This window comes from Sturnira hondurensis, unplaced genomic scaffold, assembly GCF_014824575.4.
Source record: "Sturnira hondurensis isolate 20B ecotype Veracruz unplaced genomic scaffold, ASM1482457v3 Scaffold0008151, whole genome shotgun sequence".
Classification (NCBI taxonomy): Eukaryota; Metazoa; Chordata; class Mammalia; order Chiroptera; family Phyllostomidae; genus Sturnira; species Sturnira hondurensis.
In genome coordinates, this window is record NW_028080782.1 from 562053 (window position 1) to 588499 (window position 26447).

At 47.1% G+C, this 26447-nt stretch overlaps 2 protein-coding genes and 2 long non-coding RNA genes across 4 annotated transcripts in view; 3 read left to right on the plus strand and 1 right to left on the minus strand.

Annotated features, from left to right (window-relative positions):
- Nucleotides 1-26447, plus strand: part of LOC118992228 (zinc finger protein 569-like) — a 159532-nt gene that overhangs the window by 17433 nt on the left and 115652 nt on the right. The gene's annotated exons all lie outside the window — the stretch shown is intronic.
- Nucleotides 5457-26447, minus strand: part of LOC118992216 (uncharacterized) — a 30879-nt gene continuing 9888 nt past the window's right edge. The window contains exons 2-3 of the long non-coding RNA XR_005067600.1: nt 6600-6680; nt 5457-5831 (exon numbers count right to left, since the gene is read on the minus strand). This is a non-coding gene — a long non-coding RNA (uncharacterized LOC118992216). The remainder of the gene's footprint in view (nt 5832-6599; nt 6681-26447) is intronic.
- LOC118992211 (zinc finger protein OZF-like) lies at nt 6266-11693 on the plus strand. Its single transcript, XM_037053913.1, has 2 exons — nt 6266-6568; nt 9393-11693. Exons 1-2 carry the CDS (start codon nt 6535-6537, stop codon nt 10922-10924), a joined length of 1566 nt encoding a protein of 521 aa, XP_036909808.1. The 5' UTR covers nt 6266-6534; the 3' UTR covers nt 10925-11693.
- Nucleotides 13670-21835, plus strand: LOC118992217 (uncharacterized). Its single transcript, XR_005067601.1, has 3 exons — nt 13670-13748; nt 15624-15692; nt 21583-21835. It is a non-coding gene; the product is annotated as an uncharacterized LOC118992217 (long non-coding RNA).

The following is a 26447-nucleotide window of genomic DNA, read 5'->3' on the forward strand; positions in this document are numbered from 1 at the left end:
AAAATTGAGGGCATTCTCAACAAAGCAGGTTGCACAGGATTTTGTGTATTCTTTCTTAGGCCTGATCCCCCTCACCCCGGGGGAAGGAAGCACCTGTTCCTGCCCAGCATTGTTTGAGGCTTAAGTCAGGTTGGGGAAGTAAGGCAGCCAAGAGATTAGGAGACTTGTTGCAGACAGAATGAGAACTCACACTATGTCAAAGCCAAGGGGTGAGGGTCCATCACCCCCTTTTTCTATAGCCCCCCAAGTCCTTCCCTGAGGGCCCTTCCATGATTATGCCTATCTTAGGTTGTCCCTCTGCTGAAGAATCTTAGCTGTCGTTGAAGAGCCAGTCATCTGCCCAGGGCCAAGCAGGGGGAAGTACAAGGGGGCAGAGGTGGTGCCCCTACCAGGAAGATAAGCTTTGTCTCCTTAGTGGCTTATGGCCTGAAGGTCTCTTACTCAGCCTTAGCCTGGGGGGGTCACAGCTTCTAAAACCAGTCTGGGTGGGTCCCACCAAGTGGTGAACGTCACAGACTGTCCTTACGATGTTTTAGTGAGTGTCTATTTGTGGTATTTTTCTCTAAACTTCCTTCTATGGGAGAAAAACTTGACAATAAAAAATGTACAGATGTAACCCTGGCTGAAGTAGCTCAGTGGATTAGGTGCAGACTATGGACCAAAGGGGCACCAGTTCAATTCCCTGTAGGGTCACATGCCTGGGTTGGGGGCCAAGTCTCCAGTAGGGTCATGTGAGAGGCAACTACACATTGATGTTCCCCCTGTCTTTCTCCCTCCCATCCTTTCTGAGAATAAATAAATAAAATCTTTAAAAAAAAAAACACAGAAAAAATGTACAGCTTTGGCTCAGTTGGTTAGAGGTTCATCTTGATATGCCAAGGTTGGTTGGAGCAACTTTCTAGGAGTAACCAGTGAATTCATCAGTAAGTGGAATAACATCTCTTTCCTTCTGTCTGTCAAATCAGGAAAAATTTTTTTTGTTTCTAAAGATTTTATTTTTATTTTGTTTTTAGAGAGGGGAAGGGTGGGAGAAAGAGAGGAGAGAAACATCAACATGTGGTTGCCTCTTCCATGCCCCCTTCTGGACACCTGGCCTGCAAACCAGCGTGTGCCCTAAACTGGGAATAGAACCAGTGACCCTTTTGCTCGCAGTCCAGCACTCAATGCACTGAGCCAACCAACCAGGCCAAATCAGTATATTTATATGTGTGTGTGTGCGTGTACGTATACGCACATATACGTGTGGGGTAAATCTTTTTTTCAATCAACAGAAGAATATTCGTTGAGTTTTAGGGCGACCAGTAGAGAGGGTGTGGGGAGAGAGACACGGATGTGAAAGAGAAATTTCAATCAGTTGCCCCCCCCACCCATGTGCTCTCCAAGCTGGTACAGATCCCTCAACTATTTGGTGTCTAGCACAGAGTTCCAACCAACTGAGCCACATGGCCAGGACTGGGCATCAATACTTGTATGCCTTTTGTATGTTTCATTTTTTTTATGTTTTTCAGTTATGAAAGTGGAGCAACTGTGCTAAGATTTTAATTATTTTTCAGAGAGAGGAGAAGGGAGGGAAAAGTGTGGGGAGAGAAACATCGACGTGCAAAATAAATATTCATGGGTCCCCGCTAGCAGCAGCCCAATTTGGTACCTGCCCACTGCCCACTCATGTGCACTGAGTCGGAATAAACAGGACACCTTTCAGTTTTAGGCTGGTTCTCAGTCCACTGAGTGACACAGTCACGGCTTTTTATGAATTTGGTGTTTTTTTTAAACATTCATTTATTTTTAGAGTAAGGGAGGTAGACAAATATCAATATGTTCTTGTCTCTCACACATCCCCAACTGGGCGTCTGGCCCACAGCTCAGGCCTGTGCCCTGAGGAGCAAATGAACCAGCGACCTTTTGATTTGCAAGCAGGTGCTCAGTCCACTGAGCCACACCAGCTGGGACTGTGAGGCTTGATTTCTAGGAATGTTTTTCATCATTTATGGTGGGCAAGCTGTTTTTTTTTTTTTAAGATTTTATTTATTTATTTATCTTTAGAGGGGAAGGAGAGGGACAGAAACATCAATGTATGGTTGCCTTTCATGCATCCCCTGCTGGGAGTTGGCCTGCAGGGAACCAGCCTGCAACCCAGGCATGTGCCCTGACTGGGAATTGAACCAGGATCCTCTGGTTCGCAGGCCCGCGCTCAATCCACTGAGCTACACCAGCCAGGGCGGCAAGCTGTTTTTATTTTATTGAGATTTTGTTTCTTTTTAGAGAGAAATGGAGGGATACAGTAGGAAAGAAACATGGATGGAGTAAACCATTGATCAGTTGCCTCCCCATATGCACCCCAACAAGGACCACACCCTTCACCTTTGGTTGTACACACAACGCTGCACCCAGCCGAGTCGCCCAGTCAGGGCTGCACATTTCTACGAGTGGAATCACACAACACGTGGTTTTTCGTGTCGGGCTGCTTTCATTAGCGCTAGGTCTTTGATGGACTTCTGTGTGGTGGTAGGTGTGCTCTTCAATGGCTGCATACCTTGCCGTTGTGCAGGTAGACCCTGTTGTCTCCACTTATCAGGGGTAACATTTGGGTTGTTTCCACTTACTGGGTGTTATTTCTCATGCTTCTGTGAACATTCATGCACAGTTTTTTTGTTTGATCTCATTTCCTTTGAGTGCAGGAGAGGAAATAATGGGTCCTTTGATATCAGTATATTTAACCACTTACAGGACAATCTTCCTGTTTCCCAGTGTGGCTGCACTGTGATGTCTCCACTTTGACCTTCTCTGTAATTGTTGCCTTGGTTTCCTTTTACCAACTTTGTTTAGGAGTTGGGGATGGTTGTTATTTCCCTGTTGTTGGCTCTTGGGGATTCAATTTCTCTCTCTCTTTTTTTTTAATTTTATTTACTTTTAGAGAGAGGGGAAGGGACAAAAAAAGAGGGAGAAAATGTCAATCTGTGGTTGCCTCTCAGGCACCCCTATCTGGAAATCTGGCCTGCAACCTAGGCATTAGCCCTGACTGGGAATTGAATCAGCAACCCTTTGTTTTGCAGGCTTGCAGTCAATCCACTGAGCCACGCCAGCCAGGGCTCACTGCCCACACTTTTGCTGTAGAGTGTGGGCACCCAAATGCCCAGGACAGACTCAGGCTTTCAGTTGCTCCCGTCCTGGACTCAGTGCCTGGAACCTGCTCAGTAAAAAATTCATTGAGCGAATCCATTCAGGCAGGGAGTCTTAGGGAAGACTTTCATCAGGAGTTGTATTAAAAAAATTAAAATGAAATAAATGCAATAATAAAAGGGGACAGAAGGAAACTTTCTTGCTCATCGATGAGTTTGTGATCTTGATGGTAATTTCAGTAGATTGTACTTACTGAGTTGGCCAAAGAGTCTGTTATGTTTTTTCTGTAAAATAAAAGATACCTTTTTCATTTTCACCAGTAAGTTTGTAGCGTTGGCCTCCTCACTGCTCCGCTGTGTTGTTTAAGCCTCTGGTCTTGACCCACCAGTTCTGCCCAGAATCTTCCTCCATGAACCTAACCCGAGATCACCCCTTCCGATTTCTGAGACACCCCTGAGAGCTCTGCTGCTCAGGCCCCTGTTACGTTGGTGTTGACCAGTGAGGTTCCATAGAGGGGGGTTTCCTTCTCACCTGCCTGAGGTCATTGTCATTGTGGTTTTAGTTTGCAGCTGTCTGATGATGAGTGACGTTGAGCATTTTTTCGTATATATATTGGCCATCTTTGTGTCCTATTTGGTGAAGTGTCTGTTCAGGTTTTTTGCCCAGTTTTGAACTGTGTTGTTTGCCTTCCTGTGAACAGTACCGTAGTTTATTTGTCTCTGTGGACCACCCAGTGTACTTAGGCACAAGGGACACTGAGTCCTTCAGGCCTTCAAACCTCCGCACCTTCTCGACCCCACATCAGGTGCATTCTCTGTGCTTTCCTGATCCTCCCAGCCCACCTCACTGCATCTCCTGAGTGTGATGAGTGGTCTTCACTTCCTCTTATAGGGGTCAGTGGCGTTTAGGGATGTGATCGTGAACTTCACCCAGGAGGAGTGGCAGCAGCTGAAGCCTGTGCAGAAGGACCTGTACAGGGACGTGATGATGGAGACCTACTGGAACCTGGTCTCGCTGGGTAAGGGGGCAGTTTATACCTTGTTAGTCACCATGTGCCTGTCACTTCAGGGTGACACAGAAATAGAATAGGTGGACAGATCTGACATATAGGACATTCAGATTACTGGAACCTAAAAATAAAGTTGATAGATGATGAAGTGGAAAGAGTATTTAGCCCATGTATAATGGCCAGAGTATTATAAGTAGATAAAGAACTGCTATGCATAAACAAGAACTGCACCNGCTGGGACTGTGAGGCTTGATTTCTAGGAATGTTTTTCATCATTTATGGTGGGCAAGCTGGTTTTTTTTTTTAAGATTTTATTTATTTATTTATCTTTAGAGGGGAAGGAGAGAGACAGAAACATCAATGTATGGTTGCCTTTCATGCATCCCCTGCTGGGAGTTGGCTTGCAGGGAACCGGCCTGCAACCCAGGCATGTGCCCTGACTGGGAATCGAACTGCGACCCTCTGGTTCGCAGGCCCGCGCTCAATCCACTGAGCTACACCAGCCAGGGCGGCAAGCTGTTTTTATTTTATTGAGATTTTGTTTCTTTTTAGAGAGAAGGGACTGGAGGGATACAGTAGGAAAGAAACATGGATGGAGTAAACCATTGATCAGTTGCCTCCCATATGCACCCCAACAAGGACCACACCCTTCACCTTTGGTTGTACACACAACGCTGCACCCAGCCGAGTCGCCCAGTCAGGGCTGCACATTTCTACGAGTGGAATCACACAACACGTGGTTTTTCATGTCGGGATGCTTTCATTAGCGCTAGGTCTTTGATGTACTTCTGTGTGGTGGTAGGTGTGCTCTTCAGTGGCTGCATACCTTGCCATCGTGCAGGTAGACCCTGTTGTCTCCACTTATCGGGTAACATTTGGGTTGTTTCCACTTACTGGGTGTTATTTCTCATGCTTCTGTGAACATTCATGCACAGTTTTTTTGTTTGATCTCATTTCCTTTGAGTGCAGGAGAGGAAATAATGGGTCCTTCGATATCAGTATATTTAACCACTTACAGGACAATCTTCCTGTTTCCCAGTGTGGCTGCACCGTGATGTCTCCACTTTGACCTTCTCTGTAATCGTTGCCTTGGTTTCCTTTTACCAACTTTGTTTAGGAGTTGGGGATGGTTGTTATTTCCCTGTTGTTGGCTCTTGGGGATTCAGTTTCTCTTTCTCTTTCTTTTTTTTAGATTTTATTTACTTTTAGAGAGAGGGAAAGGGACAAAAAAAGAGAGGGAGGGAAATGTCAATCTGTGGTTGCCTCTCAGGCACCCCCATCTGGGAATCTGGCCTGCAACCTAGGCATTAGCCCTGACTGGGAATTGAACCAGCAACCCTTTGTTTTGCAGGCTTGCAGTCAATCCACTGAGCCACACCAGCCAGGGCTCACTGCCCACACTTTTGCTGTAGAGTGTGGGCACCCAAATGCCCAGGACAGACTCAGGCTTTCAGTCTCTCCTGTCCTGGACTCAGTGCCTGGAGCCTGCTCAGTAAAAAATTCATTGAGTGAGTCCATTCAGGCAGGGAGACTTCGGGAAGACTTTCATCAGGAGTTGTATTTAAAAAATTAAAATGAAATAAGTGCAATAATAAAAGGGGACAGAAGGAAACTTTCTTGGTCGTTGATGAGTTTGTGATCTTGATGGTAATTTCAGTAGATTGTACTTACTGAGTTGGCCAAAGAGTCTGTTATGTTTTTTCTGTAAAATAAAAGATACCTTTTTCATTTTCACCAGTAACTTTGTAGTGTTGGCCTCCTCACTGCTCCACTGTGTTGTTTAAGCCTCTGGTCTTGACCCACCAGTTCTGCCCAGAATCTTCCTCCATGAACCTAACCCGAGGTCACCCCTTCCGATTTCTGAGACACCCCTGAGAGCTGCTGCTGCTCAGGCCCCTGTTACGTTGGTGTTGACCAGTTGAGGTTCCATAGAGGGGGTTTCCTTCTCACCTGCCTGAGGTCATTGTCATTGTGGTTTTAGTTTGCAGCTGTCTGATGATGAGTGACGTTGAGCATTTTTTCATATATATATTGGCCATCTTTGTGTCCTATTTGGTGAAGTGTCTGTTCAGGTTTTTTGCCCAGTTTTGAACTGTGTTGCTTGCCTTCCTGTGAACAGTACCGTAGTTTATTTGTCTGTCTGTGGACCACCCAGTGTACTTAGGCACGAGGGACACTGAGTCCTTCAGGCCTTCAGACCTCCGCACCTTCTCGACCCCACATCAGGTGCATTCTCTGTGCTTTCCTGATCCTCCCAGCCCACCTCACTGCATCTCCTGAGTGTGATGAGTGGTCTTCACTTCCTCTTATAGGGGTCAGTGGCGTTTAGGGATGTGATCGTGAACTTCACCCAGGAGGAGTGGCAGCAGCTGAAGCCTGTGCAGAAGGACCTGTACAGGGACGTGATGATGGAGACCTACTGGAACCTGGTCTCGCTGGGTAAGGGGGCAGTTTATACCTTGTTAGTCACCATGTGCCTGTCACTTCAGGGTGACACAGAAATAGAATAGGTGGACAGATCCAACATATAGGACATTCAGATTACTGGAACCTAAAAATAAAGTTGATAGATGATGAAGTGGAAAGAGTATTTAGCCCATGTATAATGGCCAGAGTATTATAAGTAGATAAAGAACTGCTATGCATAAACAAGAAATGCACCAAATGAATGATAGATAGACCCGGCTTATCAGCATTCAAATCTCAGATATACAAATGCATGGAGTTACACTTTACAAAGATTTCTGAACCATACTAATCGTCAGAGAAGTACCAATTGAGCTACAGAAATACAATTTTGACCTATGAGGTACACAGGTATGAAAAGAATAGTGACCCTGCAGGTGTGGCTCACTTGTTTAGAGCATTTCCCAGCCCAGAAGGACACGGGTTGGATTCCGTGTCAGGATGCTTACCTGGGTTGTAAGTTCCCACATGGCACATATCCAGGAAGAAAACCAATGGGTGTTTCCCTCTTTCTCTTTCTCTCTTTCCCCTGCCCCTCCCTACCCCCTTCCCCGTATTTAAGACTGTCCTCAGCTGTGGCACAAAAAAAGTAGCAATATCTTCCTGTATTATTAGGGCGCAAAGAAAGGAACTCCATATTTTAGATGCATGATGTTGGGACAGATCTTTGGGAAGTCAGTTTGTTCTTAACCAAATTCAAATGATTCCATTTGTGGAATAGATCCTTAAAGAATCTCCTGTAAGTGTGCCGAAATTTTATAGAAAGAAAATTCCACAGAAATGCCCTAGATGCCCACCTACAAGACTGTCGAACAAGCAAAGGTATACAGTAATTTTGGGAATCACACAGGTCTTGAAAGATGTGTACTCTTAGTACTCACGGACACACAGAGATGTCCCTAATACTGTAGTCAGTGAAAACACTAACTTTCACAATTAGTGTATAGTCCCATTTCTTTACCCGCTTTTCTGGTGGTTTACCTGACCTACATAAGGTGCAATAGTTAAAGTGAATGATTTAACCTGTTTTGACATTTGTATCCACTCAAGATTTCATCATCATACTGCAGATACGTCCATTAGCCCACAAAGTTTATCTTTAATATTTCCCACCCTCCAACCTCCAGCAACCATTGGGTTTAGTTTGCTTTTTCTAGAAAAAAATTTTAAATAGTTTATTTATTATTAGAGATGGGGACAGGAAAAGAGAAACATGAATGTGTCTTGCTTCTTGTGCACCCACTACTGGGGACCCAGCCCATAATCCAGGTATGTGCCCTGAGTGGGAATTGAATCAGCGACCCTTTGGTTAGCAAGCCCATACTAAACCCACTGAACTACACTATCCAGGGCCTATTGTAAAATTTTATATGTGGAATTATATGGTACATACATTTATTTTTATTTATTTATTTTTTTAAAGATTTTATTTATCTTTAGAGTGGAAGGGAAGGAGAGAGGGAGAGAAATATCAATGTATGGTTGCCTCTCATGCATCCACTGCTGGGAACTAGCCTGCAACCCAGGTATGTGCCCTGGCTGGGAATCGAACCGTGATCATCTGGTTCGCAGGCCCGTGCTCAATTCACTGAGCTACACCAGCCAGGGCCATATGTTTATTTTTTTATCTTAATTTCTTACCCTTCTCATCATTTCTTTGAGGTTCACTCACACCTACCATATACTTGAATTGTTCCCTTCATTTTTTTCCGTGTTTCTTTTTTATTGTTTTGAGAGAAAGATGAGAATGTGTTAGAAACATCAGTCAGTTGCATCCCATACAAGCCCTGAACTTGGATCCAACTGGCAGTCTTTGGTGCACTCAACAATGCTTTAACCGCTGAGCTAGGCATCCAGAGTAATAGCTGACTTCTTTTTATTGCTGAGTAATATTCTACTTCCGGGATACTTCACTTGATAATGAACATTAGGATTGGTCCATTCTTGACTCAAGGGATGAGTATCAATCTCTGCATTTATGTGTCCAGTGAGATCTTTAATGGGGGTAGGGGGACAGCTGCTTACCACTCCTGCATTCTTTGTTACCTCCTAGGAAGGAGGGTTATGTGTGGCAGGATCTTCTGTTTTTTAATGTGACGTTTTGTGTAAGATCTCATGGTTTTTAAGTGTTTGGATGAACTTTAAAGGGCATATGCAGAGTCTGGACTTAGGGCAGTCCCCTAGTTTTACACCGAAATAGAGGATCCCATGGGAGAAGGCACAACATGCTTGAAGCGCTTGTGGTCACCAGGGAGGAATTAGTGTGCTAAGGGGAGGTGTGAGGAACCAGAACAAGGGCCAGGCCAACCTGGGCAGTGTAGGAGTTTGGGAGCTTCAGGGGTATGTGGGAAGGGAGAGGACAGCCAGTACAGGCACAGGGAATCAGCTCTTACTTTGTTGTTAGTAATAACAGGCGATGCTTTGAGAAGCCCAGGTCTCTGTGGATGTGTAGGACGAGGCCTGCAAGAAAGGAGCCAGATGCAGTGAACCTTTCCTGGGGGTGTGGGATCCTTTGATCCACTCCTCCAAGCCTGTTTTCTTCCTCTGTGTCTTCAGGGTTTCCTCCCAGCACTGAGCTCTGCCAGCTGCCTTTGCACCCCCTCCCCATCAAGCCTTTCTTGCTGTGTACTCACCTCCCTATAACTCACTGTCTCAGGTCACAGCTTCTCTTCTCCTTCTGTGCCCACGACAGGCTGCCCCCTACTCTCAGGCTGTGGGTTGTGGTATCTTGGGAACATCGTCCCTCCCAGTGTGGTTAACTGCATGTGTGTCGTCATCTTTTCCCCCCTCCCCTCAGACTTGGAGACTGAAGGGGACATGAATGAACTGGACCTAGAGAAGGACTCTTGGAAAGAAAGAACATCCATTGCAGTGGTGGAAGGACTTATGAGGAATGGAGCCCAGGGTTATGCCTGTGGAAAAGGAGGGATACAGGGGGACAGGGTGGGGCAGCTATACAGGAGCACGGGGACCTGTCTGGAGCTTTTGGACATGTCCCCAGTGTTAGCCCCTGAGTGTTGTGAATTCAATGCATTCATCCACCAGAGCCCCATGCCAGCCCCACCAAGAGGAGTGGGGACGCACTGTTTCACCATGTGTGGGAAGAACTCAGGTACTTCCACCCTTGGTCCTCCCTCCCAACTTTGTGCAGAGAAGACATGCAAGTGTGGACACTGTGGCAAGAGTTTGAGCTATAGTTCATCCCTGGGGAACCACCAGCAAATCCACTCCGGGGAGAAGACATGCCTGTGTGAGGAGTGCAGCACGTCCTGCAGCCAGGAGGACAACCTCATCCTACACCAGAGGACGCACACCGGGGAGAGGCCCTATGTGTGCAGGGAGTGCGGGAAGGCGTTCAGATGGAATAGTCACTTCACCAAGCATCTGAAGATGCACTCTGGGGAGATGCAGTACACGTGCGGGGTTTGTGGCAAGGCCTTCAGGAAGAAAAAATACCTCGTCCAGCATGAGAGGACACACACTGGGGAGAAGCCATATGTGTGTGGGGACTGTGGGAAGGCATTCACTAAGAAATCGAGCCTCAATTTGCATCAGCGGATGCACACTGGGGAGAAGCCATACTCGTGTGGGGACTGTGGTAAGGCCTTCACACAGAAATCGATCCTGTGTGTGCATCAAAGGACACACACTGGGGAGAAGCCTTATGCATGCAGCATCTGTGGTAAAGCCTTCAAAGAGAATAGGCACCTCATTGAGCATCAGAGGTTGCACACTGGAGAGAAGCCATACGTGTGTGGGGACTGCGGCAAAGTCTTCAGCAGGAAATCAACTCAGTATGCCCATCAAAGAACACACACCAAAGAGAAGCCATACGTGTGTGGAGATTGCGGCAAGGCCTTCAGGAAGAAAAAGTACCTCGTCCTACACGAAGGGACGCACACTGGGAAGAAGCCATACGTGTGCGGGGACTGTGGCAAGGCCTTCACTGCGAATGGCAGCCTCATGGTGCATCAGAGGACACACACCGGGGAGAAGCCTTACATGTGCGGTGACTGCGGCAAGGCCTTCAGCCGGAAAAGGTACCTCATCCTGCATGAGATGACGCACACTGGGGAGAAGCCGTACTCCTGTGGGGACTGCAGCAAAACCTTCAGCCAGAAATGGAGCCTCTATGTGCATCAGAGGACGCACAGTGGAGAGAAGCCATATACGTGCGGTGTCTGCAGCAAGGCCTTCAGCCAAAAATCGAACCTCATTGTGCATCAAAGGACGCATAGCAAGGAGAAGACATGCGTGCGGGGGGAGTGCAACAAGGCAGTTAGCAAGAACTCTTTTCAGGCAGCAAAGGCACCAGACATCGGGAAGTAGCGCTGCCAGTGCTCCATCTGAAAAAGACTTCATGACACCCTCATCCCCACAGAATATCCTGACCAGCTCCCCTGTGGAGAAGCTTTATAAGTACAGCCAGTGGGGGAAAGCCTTCATTGGAAAACTTTTGCTCCCCGTTCACGGGAGGATTGTGTGGGAGATAAGCCCTATGAGTGTGGCAAGTGCAGGAAAATCTTCCGCAGGAATTTCTACCTCACGTGACATAGCAGGGAATTGGGGGATCTCAGAATCGAAACCCGACTGGTAGGTCCTGTGCCCCTGGGCCAGTGCCAGACTTGATGTTGAAGCCCACGGGTGGGATGCAAGAGAAGTTCTGATGAGACTTGTCCTAGGAATATGGGTGGTGAGGACAGGCCACGAAATTCTCAACATTTGCTTCCCCAGTAGCTGCAGGACCTGGTGCAAGGCAAGCCCCCTACAGGTACAGTACCTGGGAGGCTGCCAACGGCACTGTGTCTCTGGTCTTCATCTCCTGTAGAGTAAAATGGAGGAGAGGAAGGAGAAAGGGAGTTGTGGAGGTGGGCTCCATGGGGGTATTGTCACTTTGTGACACATGGCTCAATCTTGTATTTAGGTCAGGTTGTCGCATCTGTGGGTGTCCTTATTTACCCCACACCCAGCCCCCAGTTTCCCTGCAACAGGAGAAGGTGCCAAGTATTATATGAGAAGAAAAGCTTGTTTTGTCATGGGAACTAACAATAATGGCATCAGAAGCCATAGTTTCTCATAAGGGTCTGTTGATTTTTTTAAAAACAGGTTTACATTAAGGGAGACCAGTGTCATTTTAAACAATCATAAGGTGCAATAGGTACATGTACAAGTTGTTTTGCCAAAATGAGTGTGAACACTTAGGGGAAGGGGATCCAAATACCCCACAGGAACCCCAGGAACCCAGCAAGCCTGCTCAAGGTATGAGGCCACCTGCCCCTCCCAGCCCGGCATTCTCGGGTTGGGAATGGTCAGACCAGGTGGAGGGCCCAGACCTTCAGTAGCAGAGATGGAGAAAACGCCTGTTCTGCTGAAACGTACCCTTTTGGTCCCCTCCCTGCAGGGCCATTTGTTACAGGAGAAAAATCCTCTCTCACATGACAGAGTGTAGTGACCCACCCCTCGCAACCAGAATTCCTGTGAAAATAAAGTGCCTTCCGTCAGGCAGGGGCATTACCTAATCTATGCCTCGCCCACAGCCTAAGTCATGTTTTACTTAATATCTCATTATTGATGTTGATTGCAACCTATTACCAATAATAAATAGCAAACTATAAGAATGGTACTCTGTTAGCAGTAAAAAATAATTAAAGCATTTATTAATAAATGGGAAACTATTAACTATTTTGTACAGGTTGTTATTTGAGATGATTCTGTGAACGTAGGCAAATGGCTGCTGACTGGGTCCTGTGGCCTAGCACCCTCCTGCTCCTCACCAAAAGGGTTCGACCTGGTGGTGATCAATGCTTAGTCGGGCTCCCACTTCTGTATGGTTGCTAGTCCCCTGAAGTGCTGCAGTGGGACAGACAGCACGGGGTGCTTACCCACCTGGCCTGAAACTGGGCCCCTGCGGGTGCTTCAGTTAGGGAAGCACTGCTCATGTATGCCAAGGTTGCAGTTTCAATCACTGGTTAGGCGCCTTCAAGGAAAAAACAATGTGTCCTTTAATGCCGGGACAAGTGTATCCGGCGTTCCTGTCCCTGAAACTGGTTTAGAAAGAGGGGAAGGGAGGAAAGACTGAGAGGACAGAAACATCAATGTGCCGTTGCCTTTCATGCCCCTCCTGGCGGGAAGCTAGCCCAGAACCTGGGGATATGAGGTGACTGGGAATCAAACCAGTGACCCTTCAGTTCGCAGGCCAGCACTCAATCTACTGAGCCACACCAGCCAGGGCTACACATTTTCTGCAAATCAGCAGAATTATCAGTACCCCTCACTGGNGCTTCAGTTAGGGAAGCACTGCTCATGTATGCCAAGGTTGCAGTTTCAATCACTGGTCAGGCGCCTTCAAGGAAAAAACAATGTGTCCTTTAATGCCGGGACAAGTGTATCCGGCGTTCCTGTACCTGAAACTGGTTTGGAAAGAGGGGAAGGGAGGAAAGACTGAGAGGACAGAAACATCAATGTGCCGTTGCCTTTCATGCCCCTCGTGGCGGGAAGCTAGCCCAGAACCTGGGGATATGAGGTGACTGGGAATCAAACCAGTGACCCTTCAGTTCGCAGGCCAGCACTCAATCTACTGAGCCACACCAGCCAGGGCTACACATTTTCTGCAAATCAGCAGAATTATCAGTACCCCTCACTGGACGCTGGAGGTCTGTGGAGGGTCTACAGCGGCCTTTACTGCCTCCACCCACGCCCCTATATTCCCCGGTTTCTCTCTTCTCCTCTAACTCTGAGCTCCGGGTTCCTCCGGCGTACCGCCACGCACCCCTGACTCGCTTTCCTCTCACCCACCCCCTCCACACTCCGCTCCGCCCCAGCTCCGTCCTGCTCCACAGTTTTCCTTCCGCTCCCCGTCCACTGAGGTTTACTCTCTCTGACGTCACGGGTCTATAGCAAACTGCACCTTCTTGCCCTTGTGCCGCAGGGATTTCTGGGACAAGAAGCCTCTGGACCGCCCCTCGGGCTCTGGTCCGCTCAGCAGCTGTCACTCTGAGGGAAACCAGAGGAGAAGCGAGGTCCGCGCGCGCGGGGTTCTGGGAAGTGTAGTGGACTGGTCTGAGCAGGCGCAGTGCTAGCCGTCGGTCCTAAGAGTTGCTGCTCACATTCGTGAGGCAGTAGTGTGTGGTCTTTGTGGGGACCAGCCAGAGACGTGAGGACACTGGGTTGCAGACCTGGGCGTGGTGGTGGGGTTGAAGGGGTCGCTGTGGCTGTGTGTGTGTCTGTGGGCTGGGCTGAGACCCTCAAGCAGTCTCTCTGTCTCACGTAACACCGCTTATGTCAGGGAGGGTACAGGTTTTTGCCTTTGCTCGTGTGTGTGTGTGTGTGTGTGTGTGTGTGTGTGCGCGCGCTGCCTGTCTTCGTCTCTGCGGTGCCCTCAGTGTCCACATCTGTGTGCGTGTCAGCCTTTGTTTCCCTCGGCGGTGTCTCCCTGTGAGGGCGCCATCCTGTGTCTGGTCTCTTCCTCTGCCCCTGCCTGTGTTTTTGGTGTGTGTTTGTGCCTGTGGGGGTCCGCCTCTNCTCTGTGTCTCACGTAACACCGCTTATGTCCGGGAGGGTACAGGTTTTTGCCTTTGCTCGTGTGTGTGTGTGTGTGTGTGCGCGCGCGCGCCTGCGCTGCCTGTCTTCATCTCTGCGGTGCCCTCAGTGTCCACATCTGTGTGCGTGTCAGCCTTTGTTTCCCTCGGCGGTGTCTCCCTGTGAGGGCGCCATCCTGTGTCTGGTCTCTTCCTCTGCCCCTGCCTGTGTTTTTGGTGTGTGTTTGTGCCTGTGGGGGTCCGCCTCTTTTTCCGAGACTTTCCCTGTCTGTGTGCACCTGGGCCTGTGTCTCTGGGGGTGGCTGACATGTGTGTGAGTGGTTGCATAAAGGGTGCCCTACCTGGACCGTGGAGAAGGCAGCCCTGCTGGACAGGCGGGCCTGGCAGAGCTGCCTCCTTGCGGAGCCCCTCTCCTTCCTCCCCTCAGGGCCTCCCCCGGCCCTGGGAGGATAGAACGTGTGTGGTAGCCGGGTGTGAGGTCAAGAAAAAGGCTCAGAGACCCTACCCCATGCTGGCCGCTGTGGATTGTTCAGGGAGTGTGTTGGGTGCTCAGGGTATCATTCTGGGCATTATACAGGCCACCCAGTGACTCTAAGTAGGGACCCTCAGATTTCCATTCTTCAGATGGGGACACTGAGGTTCAGAGTCTTTTAAGTGAATCACCCAACTTCACACCCAGACATCCAGGTACCAGAGCCATCTCCCTAAACACCCCACGCTGGGGAATTCTTGTTTCTCCTTAGAAACAATGGATGGCAGGAAATGTCAGAAAGCTAGGAGAGAAGAGGAGGAGCAGGAGCAGCTGCCGCCCCTGGGTCTGCAGCCACAGATCTGGGCCACTCTGTGTTCGGTGGTCATCAGCCCCATGCATAAGCTATTGCTACCGTCACTGCCTTCATAGCCTTCTTTTAAATAAAGTAACACTGGAATAGTGATTGCATCGCTGTAATAGTCCAGTCTGGATTAGATTTGCATTTTCTCTTATAATACCAGAATAAATGATAATATTTTCAAGAGTGTCTACTGGTGTCAGCTGACCTGGGCCCACTGCCTGAGTGAGTAAGAGCCAGGAAGGAGGGGGCAGAGCATCCCATGCCTCCCTCCAGACTATTGGACTGGCTGTGTACAAGTGTGTGTGTGTGGGAGGAGTGACATTGTGATTGGTGTGACCAAGCACATGGACCCTGATGTACCCAGCCTAACCTTAATTCCACCCATACCTTCTTGGGCATATGGCTTCTCTTTCTGGGCCTCAGTGTCCTCCTCATCTGTGAAATGGGGTGCCTAGAAAGAACCCCGCATTGCAGGATGTCAGGAGGATTAAGTCAGGGACATTAGTCCAGGATGTAAGATGCCATAGGTCCCCTGCATGTATTCACTATTAACATGTGTGCCTGTCCTTGTTTGCTGGTCTTACAGTGGGTGGGTGTGTCTGCATTGGGGTCACCCCTTCACCTGATTTCTCAGTGTGCCTCTTTCTCTGTGTGCAGCATGCCTGTGCCTGGGTCATCGTGGTCAGTGGAAGGATGGCCCCCCAGCTGCAACACAAGAAAGCCCTGGTGAGTCGTGTCACCTCTGGCTCCACCTTCCTTAGGGTCAGGCCTTGTGGCAGGGATGACCCATGGCAGGCCCCAGTCCCCTCTCCCCGTCTCCTAGGGCTGTGTCTACCCTGAGTTAGGAGAGTACTGTCCTCACAGTTTATCAACCGCTGTGTCAGGATGACTCAGGAGTGAGCCGTCCTACTCTGACAGCTCTTAGGAGACACCAGTGGGCACCTGAGAAGTTGTAGCTTAAACATATTGAATGACTGTTACCAAGGTCCTTAGTAGGATGTGCTGGAAGAGGGAACTTCAGAAGTAGACAGGGAGCACTAAATGCCCAGGGGACTAGAGGAGGATAGGAGAAAGATGTCTCTGGTGAGGGACCCGTGAGTGTCCCTGGCTGTCATCGTGATGTTTTAGTGGGTGGCTATTTGTGGTATTTTTCTCTAAATTTCCTTGTATGAAAGATACACATTACAAAAATATATATACATATGTTGTTCCATTAGTTACAGAACCATCTTGATATACCAAGTGTGTTGGTTCGATTCCTGATCACAACACAAAAGAGAAGCAATGAATGAATGAATCAATAAGTAGACCAATACTGCTTTCTGTCTCTCAAATCAGTAAATTATACATATACATATATATTTTTTATTTTTATATGCACACATATATATCTAAACATGAATCTTTTTATGTTTACTATTTTTTTTTTAGTTTTAGGGATAGAGTTAGAGAGAGAGAAAGAAATACAGATGTGAGAGAGAAACACCTATCCGTTGCCTCCAGCGTGCAGCTGCACCGAGGGTCAGACCTGCTGCCTGTTGGTGAATGGCGCAACACTCCCCTAACTGAGCCATTGGCCAGGGCTGGGCAATAATATTTGTCCTGCCTTTTGAATGATTTTGCTTCTCTTTCTTTTTTTTAAAATTATGGATGGTGAAGCAACTGTGTAAGGATTTTATTTTTTAGTGAGAGTATAAGGGAGGGAGAAATAAAGGGAGAGAAACATTGTAATGGACTACACACATCAGTTGCCTACACACTGGGTTGCCTCTTGCACACCCCAGCTAGGACCTGGCCCGCAACCCAGGCGTGTATCCTGACTGGGGATCGAACAGGAGACCTTTGTTTCACAGGCCGGTACTCAATCCACAGAGACACACCAGCCAGGGCTTTGTTTCCATTATGGGCCTTTCCTTGTAGAGAACCTTGAGGAGGGTATTTTTACGGCCCGAAAGAGTCTTCGTATTTACAGGTCGGGACCGTTTATTCTCCCACTACCCTGCAGCAGGGGCTGCTCGTGTTTCCCGTTGGCCATTGTTTGGTGCTTATTCCGCTCATTGAATAAAAATTACAAGTGGTATACACTATACTTGTGGTAAGTGACAACTGATGTCACGTGATGTATTTCTGTGCAGCATCGTTGGTAGTATTAGTGAGGCTTGTTTTATAGAAAATATTTATTCAGCCCTGGCTGGTGTGGTTCTGTGGATTGAGTGCCAGCCTGTGAACCTAAGGGCCCCCATTTCAATTCCCAGTCAGGGCACATGCCTGGGTTGTGGACCAAGTCCCCAGTAACAAGCATTCGAGAGGCGACCACACATTGATGTTTCTGTCCCTCTCTTTCTCTCTCCTTTCCCTTTCTCTAAAAATAAATAAATAAAATCTTTTTTTAAGGAAGAAAATATCTATTCACCATTTATGCAGGCAGACAAATTATCCTATACCGTACTTTGCTGATCCTCAGGAATCTTAGTATTTCTAGGTTTTTATTCTATTAAGATTTTATTTATTTTTATAGAGAAGGTAATGGAGGGAGAAATGAAGGGGAGAAACATCCATGTGTGAAAGAAACATCGATTGATTGCCTTCCATATGCACCCCAATCAGGGACTCTACCCTCAACCTTTGTTTTTATAGACAAAGCTCCAGTGAGCTGAGTCATCCATTCAGGGCTGGGCATTTCTTTTTAATGGAATCACACAACCTGTGGTTTTTGTATCTGGCTGCTTTCCCTGAGCATCGTGCTTTTCATGTTCCTGTAAGTTGTAGCAGGTGTTCTTTTTTGTGGCTGTATACTATTCCGTGGTACAGGTAGGCCCTGTATGTATGCATTTGTCAGGTGGTAACATTTGGGTTGTTTCCACTTTTTGGTTGTTATTAGTAATTCTGCTATAAACATTCATGTACAGTTTTTTTGGTTTCAGGCTCTCATTTCTCAACTGCAGGAGTAGAAATTATGGGTCCTTTGATAACAGTATATTTACCCATTTAAGGCACAATGTGACTGTTTCCAATGTGGCTGCACCATCATGTCTCCACTGTTACCTTCTCTGTGATGGTTGCCTTGGTTTCCTCCTTAGGATTCCTGATGGTCATTTCCGTGTAGTTGGGATTTGGGTGTTCAGTTTCTTTTTCTTAATCTCTTTTTAGCATGATTACATTCTGATATTTCTGAGAAAAGAACCTGTCCTAGCTGTGTCGCTCAGTTGGTTGTAGCATTGTCCTTTACACCAAAAGCTTGATGGTTCCGCCTCTGGTCTGGGCATGTGCATGACACAAATAGACTGATGTCTCTGTCTCTTTTTCTGATCTTGCCTTCCTCCCTCTAAAATCAATAGATATATCCTTGAATGATGACTAAAAAAAAATAGAGGCTGACTTCAGCTCTTTGGAACTGGCTGAGGTTTTTCTTGTGTGAAGTGGTTTGTGCCATTAGACAAGAATCCAAAACAGAGGGAGCCCTGGAGTGAGTGGCCTGAGTTATGTATCTACAGAGCACTCAGAGGACTTCGGACCACCGAGAGGAAAGCCCCATTTCTGCGGAAATGCTCCCATCCCTCTGAGCAGGGGACCCTCTGCCTTACCATCCACATCTGCGGGAAGTACATTATGGGCTCCCAGAAGCCCAAGACCATTTCTGGTTGTCAGTCTGTCCCAGCCAGGGCTCGGTGCATGGAGACTGTTCGGTAAAAATTTTATTGAGTGAGTTCATTCAGGCGGGCCGTCTCAGGGACGACTTTCAGCAAGAGTTATATTTAAAAAATTAACATCAAACAAGTACAACAATAAAGAGGTGCAGGAGGAAACTTTGAGAATTGGTGAAGTAAAAGACACATTTTTCATTTTCACCAGTATCTTTATTGATTTGGATACTTTGAGTATGTTGGCTGTCTCCCACTATTATCTTCTAGTGGGGAGAGGCCAGGGGCGCTGCTAAACATCTTCCAATGCATAAGACAGCCCCACAGCAAAGAATTACTTGGGCAAAGTGTCAATAATACCAAGAACTTTACAAATCACTTTTGACATGTTCCATCAGTCACAGCTCCTTTTCGTACACTGTACAAATCTTTTGTGCATTTCAGTTGCATTTTTACCTTTATTGAAATAATAAAGCATAATGCACGAAAATGTTGCATGTTTTCCATCATCATTATTTAAATGGCAGCACAAAAATTCACCCTTTTTGATAAGCTTTTTATAAAATGCATGCTGATGTGACGGCTCTCATGATACAATCTAACAAAATTGTTTCAAATGAAGATGAAGACAATTAAGCAGTACTAGAGCCATTGTACAGAAAAAAGTGTAACAGATTTTTTTGCCAATCCAATACTTCCAAATTTATCAAATTGTATAGCTCTAATATGTGCTGCTTTTAGTACACCAATCATACGTCAATAAAGGTTTTTTTAAAGGTGGTTTTTTAAAAACATAATTATTGTCCTGGCCGGGTGACGTTGGTTGTTGGAGCACCGTCCCGGGCACAGAAAGTAGGGGGTTTGATCCCCTGCACAGGGCAGATTTGACAGCCAGTAGATTGATGCTACTCATATCAGTGTTTCTCTCCCTCTTTCTCTTCTCAAGTCAATGAACATCTTTGGAAAAGGATTATAGAAGAAAGAAATTATTTCCTCGGCTTTCCCAAAGGAAGAAGGGGGCAAAGAATCAAATAATTATATAAGTCAAGTATTAATGATAAGGGACATATAGAAGGTGTATGTGAAATGTCCAGGTGATCAGATGATAAGAGCCCTAGTTGCCATTTTTGAGACTTCCTGCAGCCACACCACACTGTGGAATCACACACGTGTGACCTCATTTAACCTAGTAACAGCTACAGAGGGGGCGTTGATACCAGGGGTCCATTGAACAGAGGGGCTCAGAGAGGTTAAGACAGTTGTCAGAGGCATCACAGCCGGTGTGGGGGGCAAAGCTTAGATTTGGCCACGGGCTCACTAGCCCACACTGTTAAACACTGACTGCCTCGTACTGCTCTGTCATCCCATGGTGGCAGTTTACAGGTACGTTTTCCGCTCATGCAGGGTGACCCGTGATTCGTGGTCCATGGCAGATACGTGTGTTACTCAGCTTCACCTGGGGCTGCTGTGTCAAAGCACCACAGACTGGGATCCTTGAGTAAAAGGCTTCTGTTCTCACAGTTCTGGGGCCCGGAAGTTGGAGACCAAGGCATCAGCAGGGCAATGCCTCCTCTGGAGGCGCCCGTAGAGGGTCTGTTCCAGATGTCACCTTGAGCTTCTGGTCCTCTGGCTCGTGGCACCATAACTCGCCTCCTCACCTGGTGTGTCCCAGCTTGCATATCTCTCTGTCCAAATTTCTCTTATTTTTTAATATTTTATTTATTTATTTTCAGAGAGAGGAGAAGGGAAGGAGAGAGGGAGAGAAATGTCAATGGATGGTTGCCTCTCGTGGGTCCCCTGCTGGGAACTGGCCTGCAACCCAGGCATGTGCCCTGACTGGGAATCAAACCGCGATCCTCTGGTTTGCAGGCCCGAGCTCAATCCCTTGAGCTACACCAGCCAGGGCCAAATTTCTCTTTTTTAAAAGGACATCAGTCCTATGGCCTTAGGGGCCACCCTTCTCCAGTGTGACCTCACTTAACTCAGTACACCTGCAGTGACCCTGTTCCCAGTCAGGTCCCATCCTGAGGTGCTGAGGGTTGGCGCTTCAACACAGGAACTCAACACAAAACTGAAACCATAACGTGGCTTAGACTAATACCTGGTGGAGAGCAATTGCCGAGTGAGTGACAGATGTCATTACTGCTGTGGTGACAACATTGTCATTATGTCCTCTTGTCATCATCCACAAAATACTGAGCCACATTCGTTTCTCGCATGGGGTCACGGCATAGTGTCCTCAGTGCTCCCATGTACCATTTAAGCCTAGGTATTGACCCACCTGTCCCCACCCAGATTGTCCCCCCATAAATCCAGCCATAGATCGCACCTTCCAGCTCCCGGACACCCCCTAGAGCTGCCACTGCTGAGGCACCTGTCATGGTGGTATTGGCCAGATTGTGGGTCAGTTACAGGGGTTTCTGTGTAACAGGTGAGGTGATATCTCACTGTGGTTTCAGTTTGCAGCTCTCATGATATTGAGTGGTTTTAATATATCTGTTGGCCATTCGTATGTCCTCTTTGAAGAAGTGTCTATCCAGCCTCCTTGCCCTTGGTTTCTTTCTTTCTTGATATTGATGTAGGGTTTCCTTTATCTTTTTTTGTGTATTTTATTTATTATGCTATTAACAGTCGTCCCAGTATTTACCCCTTTGACCCTGTGTGTCTGGTACCCCTCTTCCCTCCAGCAATTTCCTCCACCTTAGTTCAAGTCCGTGGATCCTTTACCCATTGTCTAAGTGGGTTGTTTGTCTTCCTGGTGAACACCCCCATAGTTTATTTGTCCCTCCGAGGACCATCCAGTGACTTAGGCACCGAGGACACTGAGTGGTCAGGCCCTTCAGAGCTCCGCACCTTATTGACACCATGTCAGGTGCATGCTGTGTGCCTTCCTGATCCCCTTGGCCTTTTGGGCCATGTCTCCCAGCCTCTGTGAAAAGGGTCCTGTGGTGAGTGGTGGGTGCTTCCTCTTACAGGGGTCGGGGACATTCGGGGATGTGATCGTGGACTTCACCCAGGAGGAGTGGCAGCCCCTGAAGCCTGCGCAGAAGGGCCTGTACAGGGACGTGATGATGGAGACCTACTGGAACCATGTCTCGCTGGGTAAGAGGACAGCTTCCCTGTGTTACTCACCATGTGCCTGTCACCTCAGGATGACACAGAAATAAAAAGGTAGACATATCTTACATGTAGGATGTTCAAATTAGTGGAAGCTAAAAATAAAGTTATTAGGTGATGAAGTTGGGAAGAGTGTTTACTGCATGTATAACAATCAGGATTATAAATATATAAAGGGCTCCTAGGATTAAACAAGAAAAAGACTAAATAAATAATAGAAAGATGTACCAAGCTGATGAGCAGACAGTTCACAGATGTAGGAATGCATGGAGGTACAGGTTACAAAATACTTTTCAACATTACTATTAGTCAAAGAATTACCAACCATAAGGTACAGAGACATGAAAAAGAATACCAGCCCTGGCCGCTTGTGGCTGAGTTGTTTGGGGTGTTCTCCCGTACACCCAAAGATTGGGGATTCAGTTCCCTGTCAGGGTACATATCCTGCTTGTCCCTTCGAACCCTGGCAGGGTACATACAGGAGGCAACTGATCCATCTTTCTCTCTTTCTCTCTTTCTCTCCTTCTCCCTCCCCATTTACTTCCTCCCTCTGGAAGCATATACTCTGGTGAGGCATGAAATAAAAGAGTAAGACAAGCATGGAGTATAAAAATGTAGGGAAAGTCTGGCTGGTGTAGCTCAGTGGATTGAGCACGGGCCTGCGAACCAGATGATCGCGGTTCGATTCCCAGTCAGGGCACATGCCTGGGTTGCAGGCCAGTTCCCGGCAGGGGCCAGTTCCCAGCAGGGGATGCACAAGAAGCAACCATACATTGATGTTTCTCTTCCTCTCTCCTTCCCTTCCCCTCTAAAGATAAATAAATTAAAAAATATTTTAAAAAAGGTAGGGAAAGGTGTCCTCATTTTAGCAGCCTGAACTGACAGCTGTTTTGGGAGACAGTTTGGTGTTACCAACCAAACTTCAAATGATTTCATTTCTAAAATAAATCCTTTAATTAAACATGCAGAGTTTTTCAAAGGAAGAAAAATCTAGAGAAATTTCCTGGGTGCCTACCTACAAGACTGACCGAACAAATCAGGATGTAGCAATATGATAGAAATCACGGCACTCTTCAAAGATGAGCAACTAACACAGAGATGTCCCCGAGTAACATTGTTCCTCTAGCCTTCAGAGTTAGTGTACAATCCCATTTCTTTAACAGCTTTGGTGGAGGTTTAACTGACCTACAGTTACTGCACCTAGTTAAAGTGAACGATTTGATGCAATTTGACATTTGTATCCAAATTTCCCCTACCCTCAGCCCCCCTGCCACCACTGTGGTTTAGTTTGCCTATTCTAGGATTTTATATATATAGAATCATATGGTGCATACTCTTTTTTTTTAATGTGACTTCTTACATTCAGTATCATTTTGGGGGGGTTCACCCATGTGGTCTGTATGTATCAATTGTTCCCTTGTCTTTTTTCTTTTCTTTTTTTTTATTTTTAAATTCTCACCCAAAGATATGTTTATTGGTTTGATAGTGAGATAGAGAATGAGAAACATCAACCCCTTGCCTCCTGTACAGACTTTGACCTGGGATCTAACCTACCTTCTCTCATCTCGGTGCTCAGACCTGCTGAGCCACCTGCTGTGGGCAGTAGCTGACTTCTTTTTATTGTTGAACAATACTCTACTTCACGGAGAGACTACAATGTGTTTATCCATTCACTTGATGATAAACACATTGGTTGTTTTCAGTTCTGGTCATTTTTTGTAGACACATGTTCCTGCTGTTGAGAATGGTTGGGTTATACATAGGTGCACATTTCACTTTTTCAGAAACTGCCAAACTTTTTTCCAAAGCAGCTGTCTCATTTTTTAATTCCACCACCGCGAAACAGGTATCGCATCGATCCATGTGCTTGTCCAAACCGAACAACTTCAGTCTTTCTCATTGTAGCCATTCTCGTTGGTGTGCAGTCTTACCACATTCCACCTTTAATCTGGTACTGAGAACCTTTTCAGGTGCCTATTTGCCATCGGTATATTCGCTTCGGTGACATGTCTGGTTCAAGTCTTTTGCCTTTTTTTTCACTTGGGTTGTTTGCTTCTGTTCTGAAAGTTCTGTACATATTCTTTTGATGCTAATTATTTTTCTAAGTCTTTTGTCAGGTATGTGCTTTCCAACTATTTCTCCCACTCTGTGGGTAGTTTTTTCTCTTCCTCGATAGCATCATTTGAAATGCCAGCTTTTTAAATATTGATGGAGTCCAGTTGATTTTGTTGTTGCATGTACTTTGGTGTTATGTTTGAGGCACTGATGCCTGACTAAAGGCCATGAAGGCTTACTCTGGTCTTTTCTATAAGTTTAGAATGTTAGCTGTTTATTTAGGTCTTTGGTCAATTTTGACTTAATTGTTGTTAATGATGTAAAAAGGGGCTAATGTCACTGTTTTTATTTTAAATTAAGTTTATTGTGGTGACACTGGCGAATAGGATCATGTAGGTCTCAAGTGTACACTTCTGTGATAAATGATATGTATGTTACATTGTGTGCCCGCCACCCAAAGTCCCATCCCCTCTGATCACCACATGCTGTCACCCTTTTGAATGTGCATACCCAGATGCCCCAGCACTGTTTGTTGATGACAAGTTTGTAATTTGATAAAGTTCAGTTTTTCAGTTGCTTCCTTTGGGGATTGTGTTTCTGAGCATGTTCACAACCGAGACGCCTCTCTCCAGTCTCTGCAGCCACAGGCCAGTTATGTCCCCGGTGTGTCTCAGACCCATGGGCCCCAAACACACCCACTGGCACCCTCCATCCCTCTTCCCTCTGGAAACTTACCTGCAGCCTCCACGTCCCAGTCCACCAGCTGCTCTGACATCCGGCATCACCCCCACACCTCAGGCCATGAATCCGAGATTTTTCTACCTTGCCCTCTTCTCAAATCCTTTCCTCCAGGATAAGATAGTTACAGGGGCCAGATAGTGTCCCAGGGATTTGTTCACATGATCAAATTTGCTGGATGACATTTTGGCTGTGGCTCAGTTCTCAAAGCCTCAGTTTCAGCATCTGTAAAGTGGGTGTAATCTTACCAGCAACCATTCACCTGCAGTGTGGACTACTAGGTACCATGCCAGCACGTGGCCAACACTCCACGAAGGTTTATCAGGTGCCTTCCGTATGCCAAAAGCTGTGAGCTGGGGACCAGCAAGGCTCTTGCCTTCACGGAGCTCACCTCCCACTGCAGGAGCTGGCCGTGCATAGAAGGAGGAAGAGCACTGTAATGGTCACTCACAATGACGCAGGCAAGAGAACGGCAGGCGGGAGCTTCCTCTCCACAGTAGGGTGGACAGAGAAGGCCTCCCTGTGGGGGACAGAGCTTCCCTGAGGCTCGAGGAGGGGCACCCATGGGAAGGCCGAGGGAAGGGCAGGTGCAAAGGCCCTGAGGCAGGAAGCACTGGGCATGGACCAGGAAATCAAAGGGAAACAAGGACGAGTGGGGCTGGATGGCGTAGAGGAGTCAGGAGGGTGGGAAGGCGTTGCCTGTGGTCCCCTGGGGACCGGGAAGGTGCGGGAGGGTTTGGTCCGACTCTGAGCTCCTCTTCCTGCGGAGTGGACTGTGGGTTCTAGAGAGTAGGGGGCGGGGGAGCTGCTGCATCGTGACCTTGGTGGTGTGTCGGTCTGGTCCGGTTCAAGGTGTTCTCCTGTGCGGTGGCATTTGTTAACAGTCTGGATGGTGGGAGGGAAACGGTGAGTCAAGGATGATTACTAAATCTTTTTCTTTTCTAATTATAGAAAAATTTCTTTATTTTCTTTAAACATTTTATTGATTTATTTTTAGAGAGGGGGGAAGATAGGGAGAAACAGTGAGAGAAACAACAATGTGTGAGAGACACATAGATCGGTCACCTCTCGCAAGCCCCAAATGGGGCACCTGGATCACAACTCAGGCTTGTACCCTGACTGGGTATAGAACCACTGACCTTTTGGTTCGCAGGCTGACATTCAGTCCACTGAGCCACAGCAGCCAGGGCAAAATATTTATTTTTTTAATGGTTGCAAAACAAAGATAAGATTAAATGAACTGTTTCACTATTTTGTTTCTGACCATTTAACTCCTGTTACATGCACAGTTCCATGGCTTAATGTGCAATCGTATTCTTGTTCAACCATCCACTGCCAAGGTGCTCATTCGTCTCCAACTGATGATCTGTCTCCTCTAATGAGCAGCTTCACACCCCCCACCCCTGTTCCTCACACCCTTGTTCTACTTTCTGTCCCTGTCACTTTCACAGTTCTATTTGCCTCACATGAGTGAAATTATATCGTATAGGTCATAGTGGTCTTATTTTGCTAAGTTACTGTGATGGGTCTTTTGCTGTTTCTATTATTGGGGACTGGAGGTTCCTAGATCACTGGTCTGCATCCAATACAGTAGGTTTGGACACCAGCGAAGGACTCCCTGTAGGTCTTGGTTTATACCTCAGCAGAGCTGAGAAAGGGGCTCTGGGCGGGGGCATCCATTTAGGAGGGGTCAGCATAGAGACAGAAACCTGGGGTCTCAGGACTCAGGGGAGGGACCTCAAACTCACATGTTGCGGGGCCTTAAGTGGGGGTAGGGGGCAGCTACTTACCCTCCTGTCTTTGTTGCCTCCTATGGTGGAGGGCTCTGTGCGGCTGGATCTTCCCTTTTTTTAGCGAGATTCTTGCATAAGATCTCACAGTTTTTAATGTTGGGAGGAACTCTGATGTCCACGTGCAGAGTCTGGAACTC

Excerpts from the sequence above, each read along its gene's own strand:
- LOC118992211 (XM_037053913.1), top strand. The coding sequence starts at position 6,535 with ATGATGGAGACCTACTGGAACCTGGTCTCGCTGG. Across the intron at positions 6,569-9,392 it reads CTGGAACCTGGTCTCGCTGG|ACTTGGAGACTGAAGGGGAC; the intron begins GTAAGGGGGCAG and ends CCCTCCCCTCAG.